Source organism: Chelonoidis abingdonii, chromosome 7, assembly GCF_003597395.2.
Source record: "Chelonoidis abingdonii isolate Lonesome George chromosome 7, CheloAbing_2.0, whole genome shotgun sequence".
Classification (NCBI taxonomy): Eukaryota; Metazoa; Chordata; order Testudines; family Testudinidae; genus Chelonoidis; species Chelonoidis abingdonii.
In genome coordinates this window covers 54,020-78,979 of record NC_133775.1, presented here as the reverse complement: position 1 = coordinate 78,979, position 24,960 = coordinate 54,020, and the positions used below count along the sequence as shown (strand labels likewise).

At 46.9% G+C, this 24,960-nt stretch overlaps 1 protein-coding gene across 2 annotated transcripts in view; it reads right to left on the bottom strand.

The window, feature by feature from the left end:
- Window positions 1–39: 39 nt before the first annotated feature.
- The window catches only part of CFAP144 (cilia and flagella associated protein 144), a 26,321-nt gene continuing 1,400 nt past the window's right edge, over window positions 40–24,960 (bottom strand). Inside the window, exons 2-4 of one of the 2 annotated variants that reach the window (XM_032777689.2) lie at window positions 24,533–24,592; window positions 3,146–3,249; window positions 40–340 (exon numbers count right to left, since the gene is read on the bottom strand). In XM_032777689.2, coding sequence (XP_032633580.1) covers window positions 227–340; window positions 3,146–3,249; window positions 24,533–24,592 — 278 coding nt within the window. In that variant the 3' untranslated portion in view covers window positions 40–226. Of the gene's footprint in view, window positions 341–3,145; window positions 3,293–24,532; window positions 24,593–24,960 lie in introns of both variants that reach the window. The other variant, XM_032777690.2, reaches the window with a different exon arrangement.

The window sequence follows — 24,960 nt, the reverse complement described above, 5'->3', positions numbered from 1 at the left end:
AACGTCAGGAATGGACGTGAGCAGTAAGAGACAAAAGCAGAACTTTCACATGGGTTTATTTCTGTAACAGCTGTCAGCTTCCAGGAGGTATGGCCCAGCTGGAGATTCCTCCTCCCTTGCTCAGAAATCTACAGGGCTACCTATGGCAATGAGGAGGTGGCAACATTGTTTAGAAACTCCAACACCACACAACTCTGCCTAGCAAAGCAATGTTGCTACCACCACCCTACGGCATGTTCTCACTCTGCTCCTTCAGGCGCCACATGGCAGCCATGTACTTGGTGATCTCACTGTTCCGGCATGGGAAGTACAGTCTGCGGTCAGTGCGGGCCACACTAATCTGTGGAAGAGAAAACGGTCAAAGTGTGAGGAGCATCTCCAGGAGATGTTTTCTTTGAGATGAAGGATGCAAGGAGTCAGTTGCTGCAATTCACTGCTGCATGACTAGATGACTATATGATTAACAAGGTAACTGAATCTCTTATTTCAGGTTATTGGCTGATCACCACTAAGGTAAAAGCAATAGATAGGATTTACCATACCGGCCATTGGTCTGTCAGATCTTCACTGTTGGATTACTACAGTACCCAGGTGCTCATATAAAGTAAACTTCATTTGTCTTTCAGTAACTGCACTTCTAAAGTGATTCTGTAAAAATGGTACTGAGAGCTCCTAGGTTTGTCTCTAACACCATTTTAGATGTGCTCAATTCTAGATGCATTTATTTTCCCTCACCCATTGCTGCTAGTCCTGCAACTTCAATCGACCACCTGAAAGTCAAGCTGGGCTCTTTCTAGCTCAGGGATTGTCACCAGTAACTGACTCATCCGAGATGCACCATAGCACTAACGTTTCTGGAGCTGGAACTAGTTAACAGTAGTTTGGTGCAGGCATGGGATCCCTCACCCCTTAGCTGCATTTTTTGCAGGCTAATGGTATAAAGGATAAAAACATGTCACTAAAGCCAGCAGGAATGTGTGAGGTTTTGTGGCTGGCCAGAAGTACATTACCAATCAAGCCAGGAGGCGGTAGCAAGAAGGGGTGAGTTGCACAGGGATGCAGGTTAGAGGTCAGTGTTTCTGGTGGCAAGGTGGCAGTGCAAGTCATGACTTTATTTATATAAGAATCTCTGCAGCCAGAAATTGTTTCCCCTTTAGTGCGCTATACACCTTGTTACCCCCCTTAGTGATAGCCTGTTTGCAGGTGTTATCCATCTAGAAACTAGCTAATTTTTTAAAGACTAAAGCCCTCTACTCCTACCCCATTGACTGCTTATCTGCTCTTTTCCCCTTTGAGTAGAGGAAGCTCTAAGAAATTGACCTGTGGCAATCCTGTCTCTACTTTGAAACAAATACAATTATCAGCAGAATCCTGTGGCACCTTTATAGACTAACAGATGTATTGGAGCATGAGCTTTCGTGGGTGAATACCCACTTCGTCGGATGCATGGTATTCACCAATGAAAGGTCATGCTCCAATACGTCTGTTAGTCTATAAGGTGCCACAGGATTCTTTGCTACTTTTACAGATCCAGACTAACACAGCTACCCCTCTGATACTTGACAATTATCAGTTTTATGTTCCCTCAACTAACTGGTTTCCAAGAAGAAATTTACCAGAATTCTTCAGGCACTTCTTTGTTTTAATGGAACCTCAGAAGTCTCTGCTGGATCTGTCATGATTACTGCTATTAGTTTGTCAGACGTGATCCATTTTTAATAAACCCATGCATCAGAGTTCACATCTCTTCTCCTCAAGTATTTCCATGTTTGATTCCTTATCATAAATCAGAATATATATTCTAACTGGGATACACCTTAGGTTTATTAGTAGTTTCCTGGTTCGTTCTTCCCACCTACCTAAAGGATATAGTCATACCACATTTACTTACAAACATTTGTAGCATATGATATTGATGTTATCAGAACTGAATGCAAATATTCTGGATATGGTTTTAGCAGATTGAGAGAGGGGGACTATCACTTCACCTCTGTACTCTGCAATGCCTACGCAAGTTGGGCCATAGGCGAGACTCCGTGGGTGCTTTGGGGTGGAGTACTCATGGAAAAAAAATAGTGGGTGATCCGCATCCACTAGCAGTCCCATGGATCAGCTCCTCCCCCCACAGCCCTCTCACCGGCAGGCCCTGCAGATCAGCTCCTCCCTTTCCCTCCCAGTGCCTGCTGGCCACAGCGATCAGCTGTTCAGCAGCATGCAGGAGGCACTGGGGGCGGAGGGAGGAAGAGCAGGAGCAGGAAGGGAGGAAGAGCAGGGGTGGGGGCAGAGCCTGAGATGGAGCAGGGGTTGAGTGTGTGTGTTTGCGCATGCACTCATACATGAACTCAGAAAGTTGGCACCTCTGAGTAGGGCTGTATACTACATGTTCTACTAAAATTTAATGTTCAGTTTGCTGCCCACTAGCACCTCAGCTCTTTTTCCCAACCATTCCTGTTTTCCCACACCTTTTTTTGTTCCATTGGTTATACAGGTCTCTCCCAACTTACACGCATTTAACGTGTGATTTCAACTTTACACAAATGGCCGGAGTGGGAGGGCGTGGCCTCAAGATTTAAAGGTCCTGGGGCACCAGCTGTGGCTGGGAGTCCCAGGGCCTTTAAATCACCCAGGGGGCTCCCAGCTGCAGAGGTGGCTGGTAGCCCCTATGGCAAACTAAAGGGCCCGAGGGTCCAGCCACCGTGGAGCCCCGGGCCCTTTAAATGCCAGCCCCAGCCTGACTGCCAAAGCTGCAGGCGGGATTTAAAGGGCTCCTCTGGGCTCCCCACCGCGGCAGGAAGCCCGGTGGAGCCCTTTAAATCCCGTCTGCAGCTCCAGCGGTGGGGCTGGGGGGGGGCATTTAAAGGGTGGCAGGGAGCCCGCTGGAGCCCTTTAAATGCCGCCCCCCTTCCCCCAGCCGCTGGAGCTGTGGGCAGGGTTTAAAGGGCTTGGGGATATAATTTTGGCTATACGTGATTTTTTTGCTTTACGCAATAACCGTGGAACGGAACCCTCGCCTAAGATAAGACTTGCCTGTATTTGTTTCAAGTTTGTTCCAGGTTTATTCCTCAACCAGAGAAATGAGTCCAAAGGCCCACATTGAGCTGCTCCTTTTTATACTCTAGATAGAGTGTTTAGCGATCCTACTCACCAAGGGAGCGGTGTTCCAGCCAATTTCCTGGCTCTCTGTCTGTGGCTCTGTGTATTTCCTGGTTGGCTCCAGTGCGGCATGGTGAATAAGATTCAGAAACTTGGCTGTTGGATTGGAGGGGAAAAAAGTATTGGGGAGGACAGTGTCCTGTAAACCAGAATAAAGGAACTAGATTAAATAATTAAGTGCTGACAGTGTGCATGACATAAGGGAAGATTTGAACCTTATCCTGAGGAGCTTCTACTCTAAAAGAAATAGACAAGAAGCCAACAGTGAAGTCAGCTCTCTGATTCTGCGCTTCTGTGAATGACCCTGTGAGGTGTCATGATATATCTATTGTTTTTGTCAAACTTATCCATACATCCTGCTAATTCTGTCATCCTTGTCTCCTGTACAACAGCCCACTATCCTCACTCTGTCTGCTGTCAGCCACCCCTCCCTATCCTGCCAATTGACATTGCTTAGGTTACTTGCTTGTAACCTAATCCCTTACTATTCCAGTTCCTATTTCCTGATCTGTGATTTCAAGAAACTAGTTCCTATTTCTGTTTGTTTGTAAACTTACAGACCCTGTATTGTCAATGCCTTTTCCCCCAGGCTGTTCTCACTCTGTGTAAAGGCATGTGCATACGCAGTTATAGAATAATAGAAATGTGGGGCTGGAAGGGACCTCAAGAGGTCATGAAGGCTGGCCTCCTGGAGATGGCAATAGTGACTGAAAAGTGCAAAAAAGACGGTTACTCACCTTTGTAACTGTTGTTCTTCGAGATGTGTTGCTCATATCCATTCCAGTTAGGTGTGCATGCGCTGCGTGCACGTTCATTGGAGATTTTTACCCCAGCAACACTCGGTGGGCTGGTAGGGTGCCCCCTGGAGTGGCGCCACCATGGTGCTCGATATATATCCCTGCCGGCCCATCCGCTCCTCGGTTCCTTCTTGCCGGCTACTCAGACAGAGGGGAAGGAGGGCGGGTGTGGAATGGATATGAGCAACACATCTCGAAGAACAACAGTTACAAAAGTGAGTAACCGTCTTTTCTTCTTCGAGTGCTTGCTCATATCCATTCCAGTTAGGTGATTCCCAAGCCTTACCTAGGCGGTGGGGTCGGAGCGAGACGTTGCGGAATGTAAGACCGCTGAGCCGAAGGCAGCATCATCTCTAGACTGTTGGACCAATGCGTAGTGCGATGCAAAGGTGTGGATGGAAGACCAGGTGGCAGCGCGGCAGATTTCCTGTATGGGAACATGGGCCAAGAACGCGGCAGATGAGGCTTGAGCCCGCGTAGAGTGGGCGGTAAGATGGCCAGTTGGAACATGAGCCAAGTCGTAGCATGTCCAAATACAGGATGTCACCCAAAAAGCAATCCTTTGGGAAGAGATTGCCATGCCCTTCATACGTTCTACCACCGCTACAAACAGCTGAGGTGAACGCCGGAAGGGTTTGGTCATCTCGATGTAAAACGCGAGAGCCCTGCGGACATCCAGAGTATGCAGCTGCTGTTCCCGTCGCGATGAGTGCGATTTTGGAAAAAAGACTGGCAGGAAGATTTCCTGATGAACATGAAAGGAGGAGATGACTTTAGGGAGGAACGCCGGGTGTGGTCGCAACTGTACCTTGTCCTTATGGAACACCGTATACGGGGGATCCACAGTCAAAGCTTTAAGTTCCGAGACCCGTCTAGCCGAGGTGACAGCAACTAGGAAAGCTGTCTTCCGGGACAGGTACAGCAGTGAGCATGTGGCTAAAGGCTCAAAGAGGGGCCCCATGAGCCTGGATAAGACAAGGTTCAGGTCCCAGGTAGGGGCTGGTTGTCTGACCTGTGGATAGAGTCGCTCCAAGCCCTTGAGGAATCTGGAAACTACAGGATGGGAAAAAACGGAACTGCCAGCCTCCCCAGGATGGAAGGTGGAAATAGCTGCAAGGTGCACTCTTAGCAAAGAGATCGCTAGACCTTGCTCTTTGAGACACCATAAATAGTCCAAGATGGTGGGGACTGATACAGCCTGCGGAGAAAGGTCCTGCTGAGTACACCAGTGACAGAAGCGCTTCCATTTAGCAAGGTATGTTGACCGCATGGAGGGCTTTCTGCTTCCGAGCAGCATTTGTTGCACTGTGGAGGAACAATGCAACTCCGATTGGTTCAACCAGCCAGCAGCCATGCAGTCAGATGAAGGGTGGTGTAGCCTGCCGAAGTCCTGCGTGATCAGGTCTGGGTCAAGTGGCAGGGGAATTGAGTGTGACAGAGACAGGTTGAGCAGCATGGTGTACCAATGCTGCCTCGGCCAAGCCGGAGCGATCAGGATAAGGCGGGCTTTGTCCCTGTGCATCTTGATCAGAACTCGGTGGACGAGAAGCAACGGTGGGAAGGCATAACAGAAGTGGCCCGTCCACGGAACGAGGAATGCGTCCGACAGGGAGCCCGGGGAGCGACCTTGCAGGGAGCAGAACACCTGGCATTTCCTGTTCTCCCTGGAGGCAAAGAGGTCTATTTGGGGAAAGCCCCATCTCCGGAAAACTGAGTGGAGAATGTCCGGACGGATGGACCATTCGTGCGCCAGGAAGGACCTGCTCAGATGATCTGCAAGCATGTTCCAGACTCCTGGGAGGGAGGAAGGAGGCTACTAGGTCTATGGAGTGGGCTATGCAGAAGTCCCACAGTAGGATCCTGACACAAGGGGGAGGACCACGTCCCTCCCTGTTTGTTTATATAATACATGGCCGTTGTGTTGTCCGTGAAGACTGCAACACAACGGCCCTGCAGATGGCGCCGAAACGCTTGGCACGCTAGCTGTACCATTCTCAGCTCCCGGACATTGATGTGTAGAGTCAGCTCCCTGGGTGACCAAAGGCCCTGGGTGTACAGGCGCCCTAGGTGAGCACCCCAGCCCAGGAAGGATGCATCCGTTGTTAGGGACTGGGGCTGGGGAGGATGGAACGGTCGTCCTGCACACACCCAGGAGGGCATTCGCCACCAGTCGAGGGAGCCGAGAACGCTCGGTGGAATTGTCAGAATGTCTATGGTGTCTCTGTGCGGCCGATAGAGGCGAGCCAGATTTGGAGAGGATGCATTCGCAGCCTGGCGTGCTTTGTAACGAATGTGCATGCAGCCATGTGACCGAGGAGGCCAAGGCAAGTGCGGGCAGAGGTTGTTGGAAAACGCTGAAGACCTTGGATAAGTGAGACTATGGCCTGAAACTGGTGGGGGGGTAAACTGGCCGTCGCAAGGTTGGAGTCCAGCATTGCCCCGATAAACTCTATCTTCTGCGTAGGCACCAGAGTGGACTTGTCGAAGTTGATGATCAGGCCTAGACGCAGAAAGAGGTCCTTGATAATGGCCACTTGGCTGATGACTTGTGCCTCGGAGGCCCCTCGGATAAGCCAGTCGTCGAGGTAAGGGAAGACATGTATACGACGATGGTATAAGGAAGCAGCAACAACCACCATACACTTCATGAACACACGAGGGGCCAAGGAGAGGCCAAAGGGCAGGACAGTAAACTGGTAGTGTCGATGGTTTACCACAAAGCGCAGATACCTCCTGTGAGCGGGATAAATTGCTATGTGGAAATATGCATCCTGCATGTCGAGAGCAGCGTACCAATCTCCAGGATCCAGGGAAGGAATAATGGTTCCTAGGGATACCATGTGGAACTTTGAACTTTTTGATGAATTTGTTCAGTCCTCGCAGGTCTAGGATAGGCCGGAGCCCCCCTTTCGCCTTGGGAATAAGGAAATATCGGGAATAAAACCCCTTGACCCTTAACTCTTCCGGTACCTCCTCTATAGCTCCGATTTGAGAGGAGCTTGTGGACCTCCTGGATGAGGAGTTGCTTGTGAGAGGGGTCCCTGAAGAGGGACGAGGGGGTGGGGTGGGAAGGAGGGGGTGAAACAAACTGCAGGCGGTATCCAGGCTCCATCGTGCGTAGGACCCAATGATCTGACATCAACTGGGACCATGCCGGAAGGGACAGGGAAAGGCAGTTGTAGAACTGAAAGGGATCCGGGGAAGCAATTGGTACACTGCTCTCAGGCGCACCCTCAAAAGTTTGGTTTGGGTCCCGGCGTTGGTTTGGTGGGACCAGAATTGTTGCCCTCTTGAAGTCCAGACTGATGTCTGCGATTAGTACGACCTCTCCTTCTGGCAAAGTCTTGCCGTGGCCGAGGTGGGGGGTAAGGGCACTGCGGTTGGGAGTGGAGGGACCATCTCTGAGTCTGAGGTGTATGCATTCCCAACAAACGCATAATTACTTTAGACTCTGCAGCCTGGGGTCCGTCTTTTGTGAAAACAAGCCTTGACCATCAAATGACAGGTCTTGTACCGTATGTTGCAACTCAGGTGGCAGGCCGGACACTTGCAACCATGATATACGGCGCATGGCTATGCCAGAAGCGACCATTCTGGCCGCCGAATCGGCGGCATCCAATGAGGCTTGTAAGGAGGTCCTGGCGACCCTCTTCCCCTCCTCCAAGACGGCTGCAAATTCCTGGCAGGAATCCTGTGGAACCAACTCAGTAAACTTCCCGACAGCCTCCCAGGTGTTTGTAACTGTATCTGCCGAGGAGGGCTTGTTGGTTCGCTATGCGGAGTTGGAGACCTCCCGCAGAATAGATTTTTCGCCCCAACAAATCCATGCGCCGGGCTTCTCTAGATTTAGGTGCGGGCTTGTTGGCTGTGGCGCTCCCGTTCATTGACGGACTGTACCACCAAGGAACAGGGAACGGGGTGCACATAGAGGTACTCATACCCCTTGGAAGGCACCATATACTTCCGTTCGATCCCCTTGGCTGTGGGTGGATGGAAGCCAGGGACTGCCAGATAGTGTCAGCTCTAGCCTGGATCGAACGGATGAATGGGAGAGCCACTCGGGTGGGTGTCTCTGAGGACAAGATGCTAATCACCGGGTCCTCCACCTCTGGGATCTCCTCTACCGGCAGGTTGATATTTTGGACGACATGCTACAGAAGGTCCTGGTGTGACCAGAGGTCAATTGGAGGTGGTCCCGATGATGACGTCCCCGCTACTGCCTCATCCAGGGAGGAGGAAGATGACAGCCCCGGGACGAGTGGGTTCTGCACTGATGCCTGGTCCGGGGGGACCTCCGGCTCCGGAAGGTCATGCGGTTCCGGTGCGTGAACACTGGTTTCCTCTGTGTCAGCGGGGAGATGTTGGCTGACGGTGGCCTCGGGCACACGGCGCTCTGAATGACCGGAGCGTGATGGGCCAGTCGGTTCACCTTGGGCTTGATGATACGCCCAATGTGTCCAAAAGGACCACTGATGAGGTCTGTGGTCCAGGCCATGGGCATGCGTCTCCGAGTCTCCGTAGGAGGCACTGTCCGCATGGAAGGAGACAGATGGATGACGCGAGGGCCACGGAGGAGCTGAAGTCGCTTGGACCAGGTCTCTGCATCCATTGGACTCCTGTACTGCCGCGAGTACGACCGGTACCGGGATGGAGAGTGGTACCGGGACTGCGAGCGGCGCCGGGAGCGGGAGCGATGTCTGGATCGAGAGCGTCCGCGGGACCTGGATCAGGACTGGTGGCGTTGCACAGTGTCCGGCGAAAATGGCCTCATCATGGCGGGCTTGCCCAGTGACTGAACAACCCGCACTGGCGGAGCCGGGGGTTGGGGCAGCTCAGGCTCTGTCAGAGCAATTTAGTTCCCGAGTTGTGGAGAGAGTCTCCGGCGTCAAGGGCACAACGAGCTCGCCCACAGCGCGCGCTGGGGAGCTGGTAGGCACTGGACTCAATGGCTCCTGAGAGACCGGAATCGATGATGCGGACGCAAGCGGTGCCGCAGCAGTTGATGGTGCCGGGCGGTCCGCCTTAGATGTACGCTCCGACTGCGGCGCAGATACCGGTGCCGCAGGAGCCTTTTGCCTCTTGGTCCTTGGGGAGAGGGATCGGTGCCTGCCAGAGGGTTGAGCTGGTGAAGGCTGGTGTCGATGAGTCTTCACCGAAACCATGCGTTCCGGTGCGGAGGGAGCACTCATTCCTGGTGCCGGAGTCGGTGCCGAAGATGGAGGAGTTAGAGCTGCCTCCATCAAGAGTTGCTTGAGGCGAGTGTCTCACTCTTCCTTCGTCCTGGGCTTGAACGCCTTGCAAATTCGGCACTTGTCCGCAAGGTGGGATTCTCCCAGACACTTTAAACAGGAGTCGTGCGGCTCTCCTGTGGGCATCGGCCGATGACAGGCTGCACAAGGTTTGAAGCCCGGTGAACCAGGCATGGGCCCCAGTACCGGGCGAGAAGGGGCTAGCCCCCGACCCTCTAACTATATACACAACTACTATAACTACTACTAATATATATATAAAATTTAATGAGAACTATGGAAAACTAACTATGTACACAATAACTATATAAACGAGCAAAGAGCTAGGGAGGTGGAGATCGGCTAAGCCGCGCTTCACTGTTCCAACGACCGACACAGACGGTAAGAAGGAACTGAGGAGTGGATGGGCCGGCAGGGGTATATATAGGGCACCATGGCGGCGCCACTCCAGGGGGTGCCCTGCTGGCCCACTGAGTGTTGCTAGGGTAAAAATCTCCGAACGTGCACGCGGTGCGTGCACACCTAACTGGAATGGCTATGAGCAAGCAATCAAAGAAGAACTTACCTTTTAAGTAAAGTGGGGCTTAATTCTTCTCACAAAAAATAACGTGACCAGAAAACTAGTGAAGTAACCATAGATGACAAAGGGGGGAAGGGATGCAGATCGGGATAAGTAAAGAACATGTCAGAGATCTTCTGACTAATTTAAGTGAATTCAAGTCAGCGAGGCCTGATGCTGTTCACCCCCAGGCTGCTGAAGGAATTAGCTGAAGAAATCTTGGAGCTGCTGGCAATAATATTTGCAAACTCACAAATGACAGGAGAGGTCATAATGTGTGAAGAACATGTGCACTGAGGACCAGGTTGCTGTTCTACATATTTCCTGGAATGGGTCCTGTGCTAAGAAGGCTGCCGAAGAGGCCTGAGACCTCATGGAGCAGACAGTTAAGTTTGGTGGAGGGGAAATGCCCACGAGGTCATAGCACATTCGTATGCAAGATGTGATCCAAGATGAGATCCTTTTGGGCAGAGGTGGGAAGCCCTGTCATTCTATCAGCTATCACTATGAAGAGCTGAAGTTACCTACAGAATGGTCTGGTCTTTTCAATATAAAATGCCAGAGCATGTCTTTTTACATCCAAGGAATGCAGGCGTTGTTCTTTCTTACTTGTATGAGGTTTAGGATAAAAGACCGGCAGAAAGATTGGTTGGTTGTAGTGGAATTGGGACACAGCCTTTGGGAGAAATTTTGGGTACAGCTGAAGCTGTACCTTGTCCATAAAGAAAACTGTGTATGGGAGTTCTGCCATGAGGGCTCAGATCTCTGACACCCTCCTGGCCGAAGTAATCACCATCAGAAAGGCTGTTTTCCACAAAAGATGTAGTAAAAGAATGCACCGTGAGTGCCTGAAACGGTGGCCATGTCACTTTCAAGAGGACAAGGTTCAAATCCCATGGGGGGAGAGGTTCCCTAATCTGAGGGAATGTCCTCTCCAGACCTTTGAGGAAGCGGACTACCATTTCGAGGGAGAACACCAACCTTTTGTTGACTTTTGGATGGAATGCTGAAATGGCTGCCAACTGGACCTTTATAGAGGAAAGGGCCAGGCTCTGTTCTTTCAAAGATAGATTTATCTTAGATTACTTAAGCAAAGATTGCATCAGCGGGACTCCACATCTGGATGACCAGAGAGAGAACCGCTTCCCCTTTTCACAGTAAGCTGTACTCATGGAAGGTTTCCTTCTGCCCAGGAGACTTTTTTGCGGACCTGCTCAAACAAGCCTGTTCGTTGGGGTTCAGTCACGCAGATTTTAGGCCTCGGAGAGCTGAGGTTTGGGTGGAGCAGCCGACCATGGTCTTGTGAGATCAGGTCTGGGTACAGAGGGAGCTTGAGTGGGGTCTCAAGGGAGAGATGAACAAGCAAGGTATTTACCAGTGCTACCTAGGCCAAGTTGAAGCTATTAAGATAACCCAAGCCCAATCCTGCTTGATCTTTATCAGCAAATTGTGAATCAGCGGGATAGGCAGAAAGCCATAGAATAGGTAATGCAACCATTTCATCAGGAAGGCATCCGTCATGGAGCCGGGCTGTGACCCCTCAGGAAGCAGACTGCTGGCTCTTTCTGTTGGAATGTGTAGTGAACAAATCTATGGGAAAAATCCCCTTTTGCAAAAGATGCTCACCGTGACATCTGGGCATAGAGGTAGGTGGAGGAGGACCTGCTGAGGCAGTCCACAAGCTGGTTCTGCACCCTTGGCAGGTATGAAGCCTCGATCTCGATTTGAGTGCACAATGCAGAACTCCCATAGAGAGACTGTCTCCCAACATGGGAGTGGGGAGAAAATGGGTCCCTCAACGTTGATGTAGTACATGGCTGATTTATTGTCCATGAGAATTGAAACTGTCCTATTCGGAATGTGAGGCAAGAACACCTGGCATGCTAGATGGTCTGTTCTGAGCTCTCTGACATTGATGTGAAGCGATAACTCCTCTGCAGACCAGCGACCTTGGGTCCTGAGCATCTCCAGGTGGGCTCCCCAGCCCAGTGCTGAGGCATCCAAGACCAGGTTTGCTGATGGCTGGCGTTTTGTGAAGGGAATCCCCCTGCAGACTACTAGGTGATCCAGCCACCATCACAGGGAGCTGAGGATATACGAGGCACCCCGATAGCCCTATCTAGGTGGTGCCTGGAGGGGAAACACACCATAGCCAGCCAGGCTTTGAGAGGTCTGAGTCTCAGCCTCACATGACAAACCACATGTGTACACGAAGCCATGTGGCCAAGAAAGCTCAAGCAAAGCCTAACCGTCATGACCAGGTGAGCTTGCATGCAGCGTATTAACTCCAAGATTGCCTGAAAGCGATCTTCCAGAAGAAAGGCTTTTGCTAGCTGAGAGTCGAGGACCACCCCAATGAATTCTGTTCTCTGAATAGTATGGTTAGATATTTGGCTCTGTGTGTGTGTTCTCGCAGCTCTGCACAGACAGTTGGCACAGCAACCTTGAGTGAACCACCCAGTGACCACAAGATCCATTAAGGTACGAAGGCACCCAGCCAGGCTTGTCAACGAAGCACAGTAATAGCACCTAGCAGACTCTATGAGGATACTAAGACGTGGGGGAGGGATAGCTCAGTGGTTTGAGCATTAGCCTACTAAACCTACGGTTGTGAGTTCAATCCTTGAGGGCCATTTAGGGATCTGGAGCAAAAATCTGTCTGGGACTTAGTCCTGCTTTGGGCAGGGGATTGGACTAGATGATCTCCTGAGGTCCCTTCCAACCCTGATATTCTATGTATGCCAGTGCCAATGGACACAGTTGAGTGAGTGGTGGGACTTTCCACTGCCCCCTAAGCTGGTCAAAGGTACTCCCTCTGAGATACATATTTATACCCTGATATAAACAAGTTATACTGTTATCCTGACCTTATCTTTTTAGGGAATGTTTTTGTATCATCCTTGATATTGGGATGTTCTGGTACCACTTGATATCAGGATGTGTTACATTGTTGTTACCACCGTTATATAATTGCAACAAATCTTCTACAGAGTGTGTCAAGTAAGGTGTCAGTAGAAAGAGGTAAGCAGCTCACAGGCTAAATGACCCAGAGTCAACCTTTAGAGACATATTAGAAAAGTATGTGAATGGTAATTAGGGTGATCCCATGTCAGATAGGCTAGAACTTTGAAATGCAAACCTGTATTGTTAGAGAATTGGAGGTCATACTAATTGTATGTGTTTACTTATATCTTGTTAGATGTTAGCCATGTAAACAGACAGTTCCTGTCTCACTATAGCAATTGATTCAGAGATCAAAATGGAATATTAACATTTAGATGAATCTTGGGTGAAAGTGTCATTTTCTATATGTCTCTTTAAAGTTTGTGATAAATTGCTTCATGGATAAATTGCCTTATGTTAATCCCTGTAGTTAACTGCCAGTGATGATTAGGAAATAGGTCTACTTCAAAGTCTCCATGATTGCCTATTGTTCACCTAAGGACTCTGAACTGTCAAGAGAAGGCCTGGAACTGTGTAAAAACCCCTTGTGTCCTGATCTTTTTTTAATCTCAGATCTGCTTGATGTTTCATGCAGGGGAAGCTTAAATCGTAAAACTCAGATCTCCAGTCCTATCTGGATTACACTGAATATGAACATTGGACTATAACCTATGGACTAATTCTGAAAGAACTCTTTGCAACTACAAAACTCACCATCTCTACTATGAATCTGATCTCAGAACAGTATTCATGTCTGTAGGTATATTGATCTTTAACCAATATACTCTTCTTTTTAAATAAATTTTAGTTTAGTTAATATGGATTGGCTGTAAGCATGTATTTGGGTAAGATCTGAGATATTCATTAACTTGGGAGGTAATGTGTCCGATACCTTGGGATTTGTAGAACTTTTTTATATAAGATTTTCAGTAATCCTCATCGTATTTGACTTGGGTGTCTGGGAGAGGCTTGAGGCTGGGTTGCTTTAAGGGAACTGTGTTGGCTTCTGGGTAACCAGTATGGTATTATAGAAGTTGTTGTTTTGTGCTGTCTTGGTGAATCTAAGTATTGGACTATCCACCAGCTATGGGGATTGTCTGCCCCATTCTGTGCAGTTTGCCCTAACTGAGTAACATCAGTGTGGCACCCTGGGACTCCTGTCACCGTGGCATAGTCTGGCTAGGATACACATTACCACAGTTAACTGGATTTTTGTATCAGAACCAGGTGCTTGTCAAAAATACATTTTGATATTGGAGAGTTTAAGGGTTAAAAATCAGTTACAATGACTGAGCAACAATCATAGGAAGAACTGGACAGAAAAACCCTTGAAGAATTGTGCTTACAGAGGTAATTGTCTTCTAAGAAAAAGGCCCCAGAGCAAGAACTGAAAAATCTGTTAATGGCCAGTGATCAGAAAAACAAGCTGAAGTTTGAACACGAACAAAGAATGGCATATCTTCAAATGCAAGAGAAACAAGCTGCAGAGAGAACCATACAGGCTGAGGAGAGGGTGCATCGGATGCAACAAGAAACTGCCAGACTTTGCTTGTTTTTTTTTAATAATCACAAAACAGCATCATCTTGGAAGTCCAGTTTATAACGATGTTAGTATGTTGTATGACTCTGAGCAGTTGTCTGTGTTTAACGAGGTTTGCTATGGCCAGGGAGAGGGTGTCTCTAACCTGGGGAAGATGGAAAATAGCTGTCTGTGAAAGAAGCTTTTGAATGTCTGTCTAATAACTCTGAAGTGCATTCTGGAATTAGATGAAGCACAAAAAACTCATTGATTAGGAAAAGGTTTCTCTTGAGCAGATTAAAGTTGGTCAGGTCCCATGACATCAGAAAAGAGCAGACAAATAAACAGTGACAAGTTTTTAAAGTGCTTGTACACAAATGCTAGAAGTCTAAATAATAAGATGGGTGACCTAGAGTGCCTTGTGATAAAGGAGGATATTGATATAATAGGTATCACAGAAACCTAGTGGAGTGGGCACAATCAATGGGACACAATCATTCTGGGGTACAAAATATATCAGAAGGACAGAACAGGCAGTGTGGGGGGCAAGGAGGAATGGCACTATATCTGAAAGAAAATGTAGAATCAAATGAACTAAAAATCTTAAATGAAGCCACATGTTCCTTAGAATCTCTATGGATAGTAATTCCATGCGCTAATAAGAATACAACAGTAGGGATCTATTATCGACCACCTGACCAGGACAGTGACGGTGATGATGAAATGCTAAGGGAAATTAGAGAGGCCATCAAAATAAAGAACTCGATAATAGTGGGGGATTTCAATTATCCCCATATTGACTGGGTACATGTCACCTCAGGACGAAATGCAGAGACAAAATTTCTCGGTACTTTAAATGACTGCTTCTTGGAGCACCTGGTATAGGAACCCACAAGGGGAGAGGCAATTCTCAATTTAGTCCTGAGTGAAGTGCAGGATCTGGTCCAAGAGGTAATAATAACAGGACCGCTTGGAAATAGTGACCATAATATAATAACATTTAACATCCCTGTGGTGGGAAGAACATCTCAACAGCTCAACACTGTGGCATTTAATTTAAAAAAGGGGAACTATGCAAAAATGAGGGAGTTAGTTAAACAAAAATTAAATGGTACAGTGACTAAAGTGAAATCCCTGCAAACTGAATGGGTGCTTTTTAAAGACACCATAATAGAGGCCCAACTTAAATATATACCCCAAATTAAAAAAACACAGTAAAAGAACTAAAAAAGAGCCACTGTGGCTTAACAACCAGAAGCAGTGAGAGATAAAAAGGCATCTTTTAAAAAGTGGAAGTCAGGTCCTAGTGAGGTAAACAGAAAGGAGCATAAACATTGCCAAATTAAGTGTAAAAATATAATAAGAAAAGACAAAAAGGAGTTTGAACAACAGCTAGCCAAAAACTCAAAAGGTGGTAATGTTTAAGGACATCAGAAGCAGGAAGCTTGCTAAATGACCACTGGGGCCCCTGTACGATCAGAAGTACTTAAAGACGATGAAGTCATTGTGGAGAAACTAAATGAATTCTTTGCTTCAGTCTTCACGGCAGAGGATGTTAGGGAGACTCCCAAACCTGAGCCATCCTTTGTAGGTGACAAATCTGAGGAACTGTCACAGATTGAAGTGTCACTAGAGAAGATTTTGGAGTTAAGTTTATCAGTTAACAGTAACAAGTCATCGGGACCAGATGGCATTCACCCAAGAGTTCTGCAAGAACTCAAATGTGAAATTGTGGAACTATTAACTATGGTTTGTAACCTGTCCTTTTAAATTGGCTTCTGTACCCAACGACTGGAAGATAGCTAATGTAACGCCAATATTTAAAAAGGTTTCTAGAGGTGATCCTGGCAATTACAGACCAGTAAGTCTAATGTCAGTACTGGGCAAATCAGTTGAAACAATAGTAACACACAGAACATAAATTGTTGAGCAGAAGTCAACATGGTTTCTGTAAAGGGAAATCATGTCTTACTAATCTAATAGAGTTCTTTAAAGGGGTCAAATGTGGACAAGGGGGATTCAGTGGACATAGTGTACGTAGATTTCCAGAAAGCCTTTGACAAGGTCCCTCACCAAAGGCTCTTATGTAAATTAAGTTGTCATGGGATAAGAGGGAAGGTTCTTTCATGGATTGAGAACTGGTTGCAAGACAGGGAACAAAGGATAGGAATAAATGGTAAATTTTCAGAATGGAGAGGGGTAAGTAGTGGTGTTCCCCAAAGGTTAGTCCTAGGACCAATCCTATTCAATTTATTCATAAATGATCTGGAGGAGGGGGTAAACAGTGAGGTGGCAAAGTTTGCAGATGATACTAAACTGCTCAAGATAGTGTTTTGAGCTCTTTTTGAAGTTCTTTACAGTCTGCTTTGGTCCTAACTAAGTTATTGGGCAACAAAATGGCAAATGAAATGTAATGTGGATAAATGTTAAGTAATGCACATTGGAAAAAATAACCCCAACTATACATACAATATGATGGGGGCTAATTTAGCCACAACAAATCACGAAAAAGATCTTGGAGTCATTGTGGATAGTTCTCCGAAGATATCCACGCAGTGTGCAGCAGCAATCAAAAAAACAAATGGCATGTTAGGAATCATTAAAAAAGGGATAGAGAATAAGAACATAAGAACGGCCGTACCAGGTCAGACCAAAGGTCCATCTAGCCCAGTATCTGTCTACCGACAGTGGCCAATGCCAGGTGCCCCAGAGGGAGTGAACCTAACAGGCAATGATCAAGTGATCTCTCTCCGCCATCCAGTCTCCATCCTTGATGAACACGAGGTAAGGGAACCATTCTTACCTACCTGCTAATAGCCATTTATGGACTTTGCCCATCATGATTATCCAGTTTCCTTTAACGACATTGTATAGTCCGCCTTCACACCCTCGGTAAGCAATTCCACAAGTTGACTGTGCGCTGTGTGAAGAAGACTTCCTTTTATTTGTTTATACCTGCTACCTATTAATTTCATTTGGGACCCCTAGTTCTTGTATTATGGGAATAAGTATAATAACTTTTCCTTATCCACTTCTCAACATCACTCATGATTTTATATACCTATATCATATCCCCTTTAGGCTCCCTTTTCCAAGCTGAAGAGCCTAGCTCTTCAATCTTTTCCTCATATGGACCAATTCCAAACTCTTAATAATTTAGTTGCCCTTTCTGAACTTTTTCTAATGCAGTATATCTTTTTTGAGGTGAAGAGCCAACATCTGATTCAAGATGTGGGCATACCTTGGATTTATATAAGGGCAATATATATCTCCATCTTATTCATGAACAGGGGCTGGAGCAAATCAGACTCTGTGGGGTAAGTGACTGACTGTCTGTAGTTGTGGTGGGGGGGGGGGGCGGGTTACATGCTATTGCTGAGCTTGATGTTTGTCAGTCTGTTTGTTTCAAGGACCGTGTGCTGTGGCTGGCAGTTGGAGGCTGTGAGCTTCAAAGGAAGGCTTGAAAGCTCAAAGCCTCTGGTAATTGGCTGAGCCTTAATCAGTGGGTGGGCATTCACTCAGGCCAGGGCTTTATAAAGCTGCGCACAAGCGACCAGGGGCTGCTAACAGGGAGTTTCGCAAGGGAGTTTGGAGGGGGAGTAGGAGAGGAGCAATGTGGAGAAAGTGAATAAGAGTTTATTTACTTGTTCTCATAATATAAGAACTAGGAGCCACCAAATGAAATTAATAGGCAGAAGGTTTAAAATAAATAAAAGGAAGTTCTTCACACAGCGCACAGTCAACTTGTGGAGGTTACCATTACCTGAGGAGGTTGTGAAGGCTAGGACTAATAGCATTTAAAAGAAAACTGGATAAATTCATGAAGGTTAAGTCCATTAATGGCTATTAGCCAGGATGGGATAAAGAATGATGTCTCTAGTCTCTGTTTGTCAGAGGGTGGAGATGGATGGCAGGAGAGAGATCACTTGATCATTACCTGTTAGGGTCACTCCCTCTGGGGCACCTGGCATTGGCCACTGTCGGTAGACAGGATACTGGGCTGGATGGACCTTTGGTCTGACCCAGTATGGCTGTTATGTAAAACCCTAATTGAGGAAGAAAAGGATTTATTTATTTTTTTTTTAAATGGGTGATGGATTGTTGGCACGTGAATCTTGTGAAAGTAAGCCTGAATAAGGTAGCCATGATTTGTTTAAAGTAGCTCAGTATAATGTGGAGAATAGCAGTTTATCTGTTGGAAGTGGCAACCTTGCCTGCGGCATAGGAGGCTTGGAGAGGTGTGAAGTTGCCCATTCATCTCAGAGCTTGTCTATGTGGCATGACAACATGCACAAGAGGGTGTAATTTCTAAAGTGTACCATGGAGATGAATGCAACCTGAAACAAATAGCTCTAAGATATGTGGACTGCCCCTCCAGCCCCCAGTACGCACACAGGAGGGGAGAATGTAGGGCTAACAGATGCTCCCTACTTCAATCTCTCCCACATGCCCTATCACCATGTCACCCTTCCCAGTTGCCTTATACACACCCCTTACCTGAGCCTTCAACTCCTTCCCCTCCTGCCTGTTGCCATTTATTCCCCTCTCTTTAATCCACATTTTCCTCTGTTGGGCTCCAAGTCCCTATTCTTTCCCACTCCTCTGCTCCAAGCATATGCTGTGTAATTTGTTGTCTTTTCAAAAACAGTTTGATCCATCTTCTGAACTTCATTACATTCCTTCCCAAACAACTTCCTCCCCTACCTCCCCGCCCCCCAAAGTTTTTTTATTTCTGATGTCTGCCCAAGGATGGATTTGGATTTACAGTGGCTGGGTGTTGCTCAAGTTCAATGGCCACAACATTTGCCCTTAAGTTACATGGGTCCTGTGAGTTGTGGCTGGCTGTGAAGACTCTTGTGCTCTCTGCCCATATGCAGTATAATCCATTCAGTGTATGAGGGTTCGTCTACACTACAGGATTATTCCAATTTTACATAAACCGGTTTTGTAAAACAGATTGTATAAAGTCGAGTGCACGTGGCCATACAAAGGACAATAATTCAGTGGTATGCGTCCATGTATCGAGGCTAGCGTCCATTTCTGGAGCGTTGCACTGTGGGTAGCTATCCCATAGTTCCTGCAGTATCCCCCGCCCATTGAAATTCTGGGTTGAGATCTCAATGCATAATAGTGCAAAAACAGTGTCACGGGTGATTCTGGGTAAATGTCGTCACTCATTCCTTCCTCCGTGAAAGCAACAGCAGACAATCATTTCACGCCCTTTTCCCCTGGATTGCCCTGGCAGACGTTCTAGCATGGGAACTATGGAGCCTGTTTTGCCTTTTGTCACTGTCACCGTATGTGTACTCGATGCTGCTGACAGAGGCGGTACTGCAGTGCTATAGAGCAGCATTCATTTGCCTTTGCAAGGTAGCGGAGACAGTTACCATCCCTATTGTACCATCTGCCATGCCATTGTAAATTGGCAACGAAATTACAGTTATCAGTCATTCTGTACCATCAGCTGCTGTCATGGGTGCTCCTGGCTGGCCTTCGCTGAGGTCAGCCAGGGGCGCAAAGACAAAAAATGGGAACGACTTCCCGGGTCATTCCCTCCTTTATGTTTGATCTAAAAATAGTCAGTCCTGCCTAGAATATGGGGCAAGTGTACTAGAGAACCAGAGAGCACAGCTGCTCCGTGTCAGATCCCGCAGAAATGATGAGTTGCATGCCCCTGCAACAATCCCACCCGTTGCTTCCCTCCTCCCTCAACCCTCCTGGGTTACCGTTGCAGTGTCCCCCCATTTGTGTGATGATGAAGTAATACAGAATGCAGGAATAAGAAACACTGACTTTTAGTAAGATTAAATGGGGGGAGGCAGCCTCCAGCTGCTATGATTAGTCCAGGCAGTACAGAATCTTTTCTTTAGACATGAAGGGGTGGGTGGGGGGCTGATGGAGCTCAGCCCCCAGTTGCTATGATGAAGATGGTTACCAACCGTTCTGTACCATCAGCTGGGAATGACCGGGAGTCATTCCTATTTTTACCTCACCGAGGCCAGCCAGGAGCACTCACAGGATGATGAGGATGGCTATCAGTCATTTTGTACTGTACCGTCTGCCACCGGGGAGGGGAGGGGAGGGGAGAGGATGCTGCTGTTCAGTGCCGCAGCACTGCGTCTACCAGCAGCATGCAGTAGACATATGGTGACACTGAAAAAAGTCAAGAAATGATTTCCCCCCCCCCCCTTTTCTTTCATGGGGGGAATGGGGGGTAAATTGACGAGATATTGTCCGGGGTGGTTCAGGGTATGTGTTTGACCCTAAAGGCATTGGGAGCTCAGCCAAGAAAGCAAATGCTTTTTGGGGACTGTGGGATAGCTGGAGTCCTCAGTACCCACTCCCTCTATGAGCATCCATTTGATTCTTTGGCTTTCCGTTACGCTTGTCACACAGCACTGTGCTGTGGCCTCTGTCTGCCATAGTCTGGAGACTTTCAAATATTTTGTCACTTTGTCTTCTGTAATGGAGTTGTGATAGAACAGATTTGTCTCCTCATACAGCAATCAAATCCAGTATCTCCCGTACTGTCTATGTTGGAGCTCTTTTTGGATTTGGGACTGCATCGCCACCCGTGCTGATCAGAGCTCTACACTGGGCAAACAGGAAATGAAATTCAAAAGTTCACGGGGCTTTTCCTGTCTACCTGGCCAGTGCATCTGAGTTCAGATCGCTTTCCAGAACGGTCACAATGGTGCACTGTGGTATACCGCCCGGAGGCCAATTCTGGCGATTTGCGGCCACACTAACCCTAATCCGACATGGCAATACCGATTTCAGCGCTACTCCTCTCGTCGGGGAGGAGTATAGAAACCGGTTTAAACAGCCCGTTATATTGATATAAAGGGCCTCGTTGTGTGGAGGGGTGCAGGGTTAAATCGGTTTAACGCTGCTAAATTCGGTTTAAACGTGTAGTATAGACCAGGTCTGAGCTTTAGGAATGTTAAGCCTGAATTTAAATTGAGAGCCTTACTCTGTCTGTCTAATATTCTGAATTTTGCTCCCCCACAGGACTAGGGGGAGGAATGCATTCTCTAGGGCAGGGGAAGGCAACCTATGGCACACGAGCTGATTTTCAGTGGCATTCACACTGCCCAGGTCCTGGCCACTGGTCCAGGGGGCTCTGCATTTTAATTTAATTTTAAATGAAGCTTTTTATACATTTTAAAACCTTATTTACTTTACATACAACAATAGTTTAGTTATATAATACAGACTTATAGAAAGAAAGATACACTGTAACATTTTTAGAAGGTATTACTGGCATGCAAAACCTTAAATTAGAGTGAATAAATGAAGACTTGGCAAACCACTTCTGAAAGGTTGCCGACCCCTGCTCTAGGGAGTAACCTGTGTTGGATTATACTGAGTTTTATTAAGGTTATTATAGGTATAGTATAGTTTTGGGTGGGTTTTAGGCTAGACTTGAGTATTAAAGAGAAATGCTTTTTAGTTAAGATATTACAGTTGTGTTGATTAAAATGCTTTTTTTGTTTTTGTTTGGAGTTTATAAGGATGAATTGTTAATTGTATTAGTAAATTTTTAGATAGTTTGTTTTAAGCAGTAATAAGAATTTTGGAAAAACAATTGCTTTTTGGAACAGCACATTGAAGAAAAAAATTTTTTTTTGTGTAGTAAATGAGCTAAGCAGACTTGTTAAAACCTGTTATGCCCCAAAAGTTGTGTTTAAAAAAGAGTTAAATGGTAAAGTAAAAGTAAAAAATCTTAAAATAAAGAGTGCATGTAAATGGGTGCATGGTTTAAATAAACAATAAAAGAGTAAAATGCACCAGCCTAAAAGTTACAACTTTGGTATTGGTTGGCCAAAAAATGCGCAAAGTAGAAATAACTGAATGACCCCACAGGGCAAATCGGAATCCACTCAACTGCCCCAAGGATGGAGGGACCGAAGAATTAAAGAGCAAGAGAACACCCAGCCCTTACAGAGCTGTCAGGGATGTGCCATCTGCTGCTTGATTATCACTTCAAATGTAACAACAGCATGATGAAGCAATCTCCATAAACTTGCATGCGGACAAAGTCCAATAAGAACAGACCCCAGAACCCAAGAACTTTGAGTCTGGTTCTGTAACCACCCTCCAGGAGCATTGGTTGCGCATCAGACAAGACTCGGCTCCACCTTCATGTCCAGGCTACCTGGCCAGTAACTTGGCACAAGCAACCTCTAGGCTGGTAACTATAATAACTTTGCAGAACTTGTATGTATGTGTGAGTGAGTATAAAATAGAAAGTTTTAATAGGTATAGTCAATGGAATAGCTTGCATTCTGTTTATTTTGTCTTTACAATAAACCCAGCATTCTGCCTTATCCCCTTTAAAAAGATCCTGCTGGTTTTTATTCTATTAGTGTAACATTTTGGTGGAGAATTGCGAAAAGGGGAGATCTTGGCATATGTCTCGATTTACTGCCCTGCATTATACAAGAGTTCAGAATAAATTATCACAATGGTCCCTTCTAGCCTTAGAATCTATGAATAACAATTAGTCCTTAGAGGTTAAACATTGCCATGTGCATAGTTAAGCAATCAAGTCAGGATATAGCAGCTAGTTGCATATAAACATCTTAATTCTGTACCCTTGTGCATAAGCTTTGACAGACTAATCATATGCTATTTATTTAGCATTGATTAAGTTATACAATAACCTACCCACCAAATTCCTTTGACATTTTAAAGCTATACCTTGATACTGACCTCAGCAACATTCCTATCTATGTACCATCGTTAGCTGTTTTATATGTACATGTGGAAAGTCCGAGGTCAGCAAGTCTGCCAAAAGCTACTCCTGTCCTGGCCAAATGTGGCTCTGCTGAGGCCTGCCTCAGTTTTTGCCTTAATTTGGTCTCCCTTTAAAAAAGTTGACAGAGGCCAGCTATTCAAAACATTCTCCCTTCTTAGATCCAATTTATTATATACAACAAAAAGGCTTTCAGTAGAAAACTCAAACCTTCAAAGTCATCCTCTCTGTTTCAGCTGGGCCCAGTTACTCTTCCTCTATTTCACCCCAGTCCCAAGCTAGGCACAGCCTCTCCTCTCTGACGGTCTGTCCTGCTTTCCCAGCACCACTTGCCTAAAGACTGGCCTTCTCCACAGGCCTTCCCAGCTGGAGCTTTCTCTCTGCTGACTCAAGGCCCTGCAGCACCCTCCTTAGTCTCTGAAGTTCACACTTCTCAAAGGCAGCACTATTTGGAATAAAATAAAGGAAGTTGTGAAACCTGTTTCATGTCTGCTGAGCCTCAAAGGGAGAGAAGTGCATCAGAAAGTTCACCAAGATGTCATGCTCTTAACCAGAGGTGGGCAAACACTTTGGCCTGAGGGCCGTATCTGGGTATGGAAATTGTATGGCGGGCCATAAATGCCTGGTGGGGGAGGGGAACTCAATGGGATGTAGCAAGGGAGGGCTCTATAAGTGATGTTACCAAGGTGGGGAGAGGAGGGCTCCACAGAGGTGGTACCAGGGACTCCTAGGGGCCTTGCTGATAGTGACACCAAAGCAGCTGTACCCGGCACCACCATGGGCAGAGGCACCCTAGGTGGGATGAGTGCAGCCCCTGGGTGGTGTCGAGGCTCTCGAGGGTGGGACCGTAGGAGACCAGGTGGGAACTGGGTGTGCTGCTGTGTGTAGGGGTGATTCTGATCCCAGAAACAATGCAGTGAAGTCACACCTGCGCAGTGTGGCTCTGCATGCCAGAAGATGATGCTCATCAAGGGAATTGTGAGTCGGGGGCTGGGGTGCACTCGGCAGGCAAAGCGGAGCAAGCCCTCAACCCTGCTCCCCAGCAGGAGCAGCAGGCGGAGTAAGCCACTAACCCTGTTCCCCAGCAGGAGGGGCTGGATAAAAACATCTGACGGGGTGCAAGTAGCCCGCAAGCCATAGTTTTCCCACTCCTGCTCTAAACTATTTGGTAGTAAAATATCCAGAGGCCCACACATAAAGAGCTATTATACTGCTTAGATAATGCCTTTGTCCTGGGTCGTATATTCTTCCCATCTCCACCTCCTCAAGGCATGAACACGTTATGCAACATTGTCCTTTCCAATTAATCCAGCTGGAAAATAAGAACTGTTATAGGTACTCTGTCTTGTTCATAGTTCCTGTGTAGCTACCACCTTGCATTTCCAGTGTTTCTAATCTTTTCAGGAGTCTATTTTTTTAACTGCCCAATAAAGTTCAATTTTTTTCAAATACATGTTTTATTTTATTTTACAACATGGAAATGATTTCTGTCTCATTTATCTGATAATTACTTCCTTATCTAAGTATCTCAACAGCTGTTCAGAGGCTACTTACCATCCGCAGGCTCTTCTATATTATCATGCCAAGACATTGGCTTCCTGGTGATCGTGTGAACTGGGGAGAAATGTGATGATGCAGGTGAGTTGCTATTATGGAATCAATATTACAGGCAGTTTCAGGTAAAGCACTACCTCCCCATAACCTGTGTCCTGCCAGCTCACTTAGGCTGTTAAGGAGGAGAAGAGAGACTATAGATTGGAAAAGGAGCACTTGTTAATGTAGTCACTTGATTGCTCCTGAGAACCGAAGGGAATCAGCTTTGGCACCCCAGGACCCTGGCACTAGGCGGTGTTTGTGACCAGAGAGCAGAGTTATAGAATATCAGGGTTGGAAGGGACCTCAGGAGGTCATCTAGTCCAACCCCCTGCTCAAAGCAGGACCAATTCCCAACTAAATCATCCCAGCCAGGGCTTTGTCAAGCC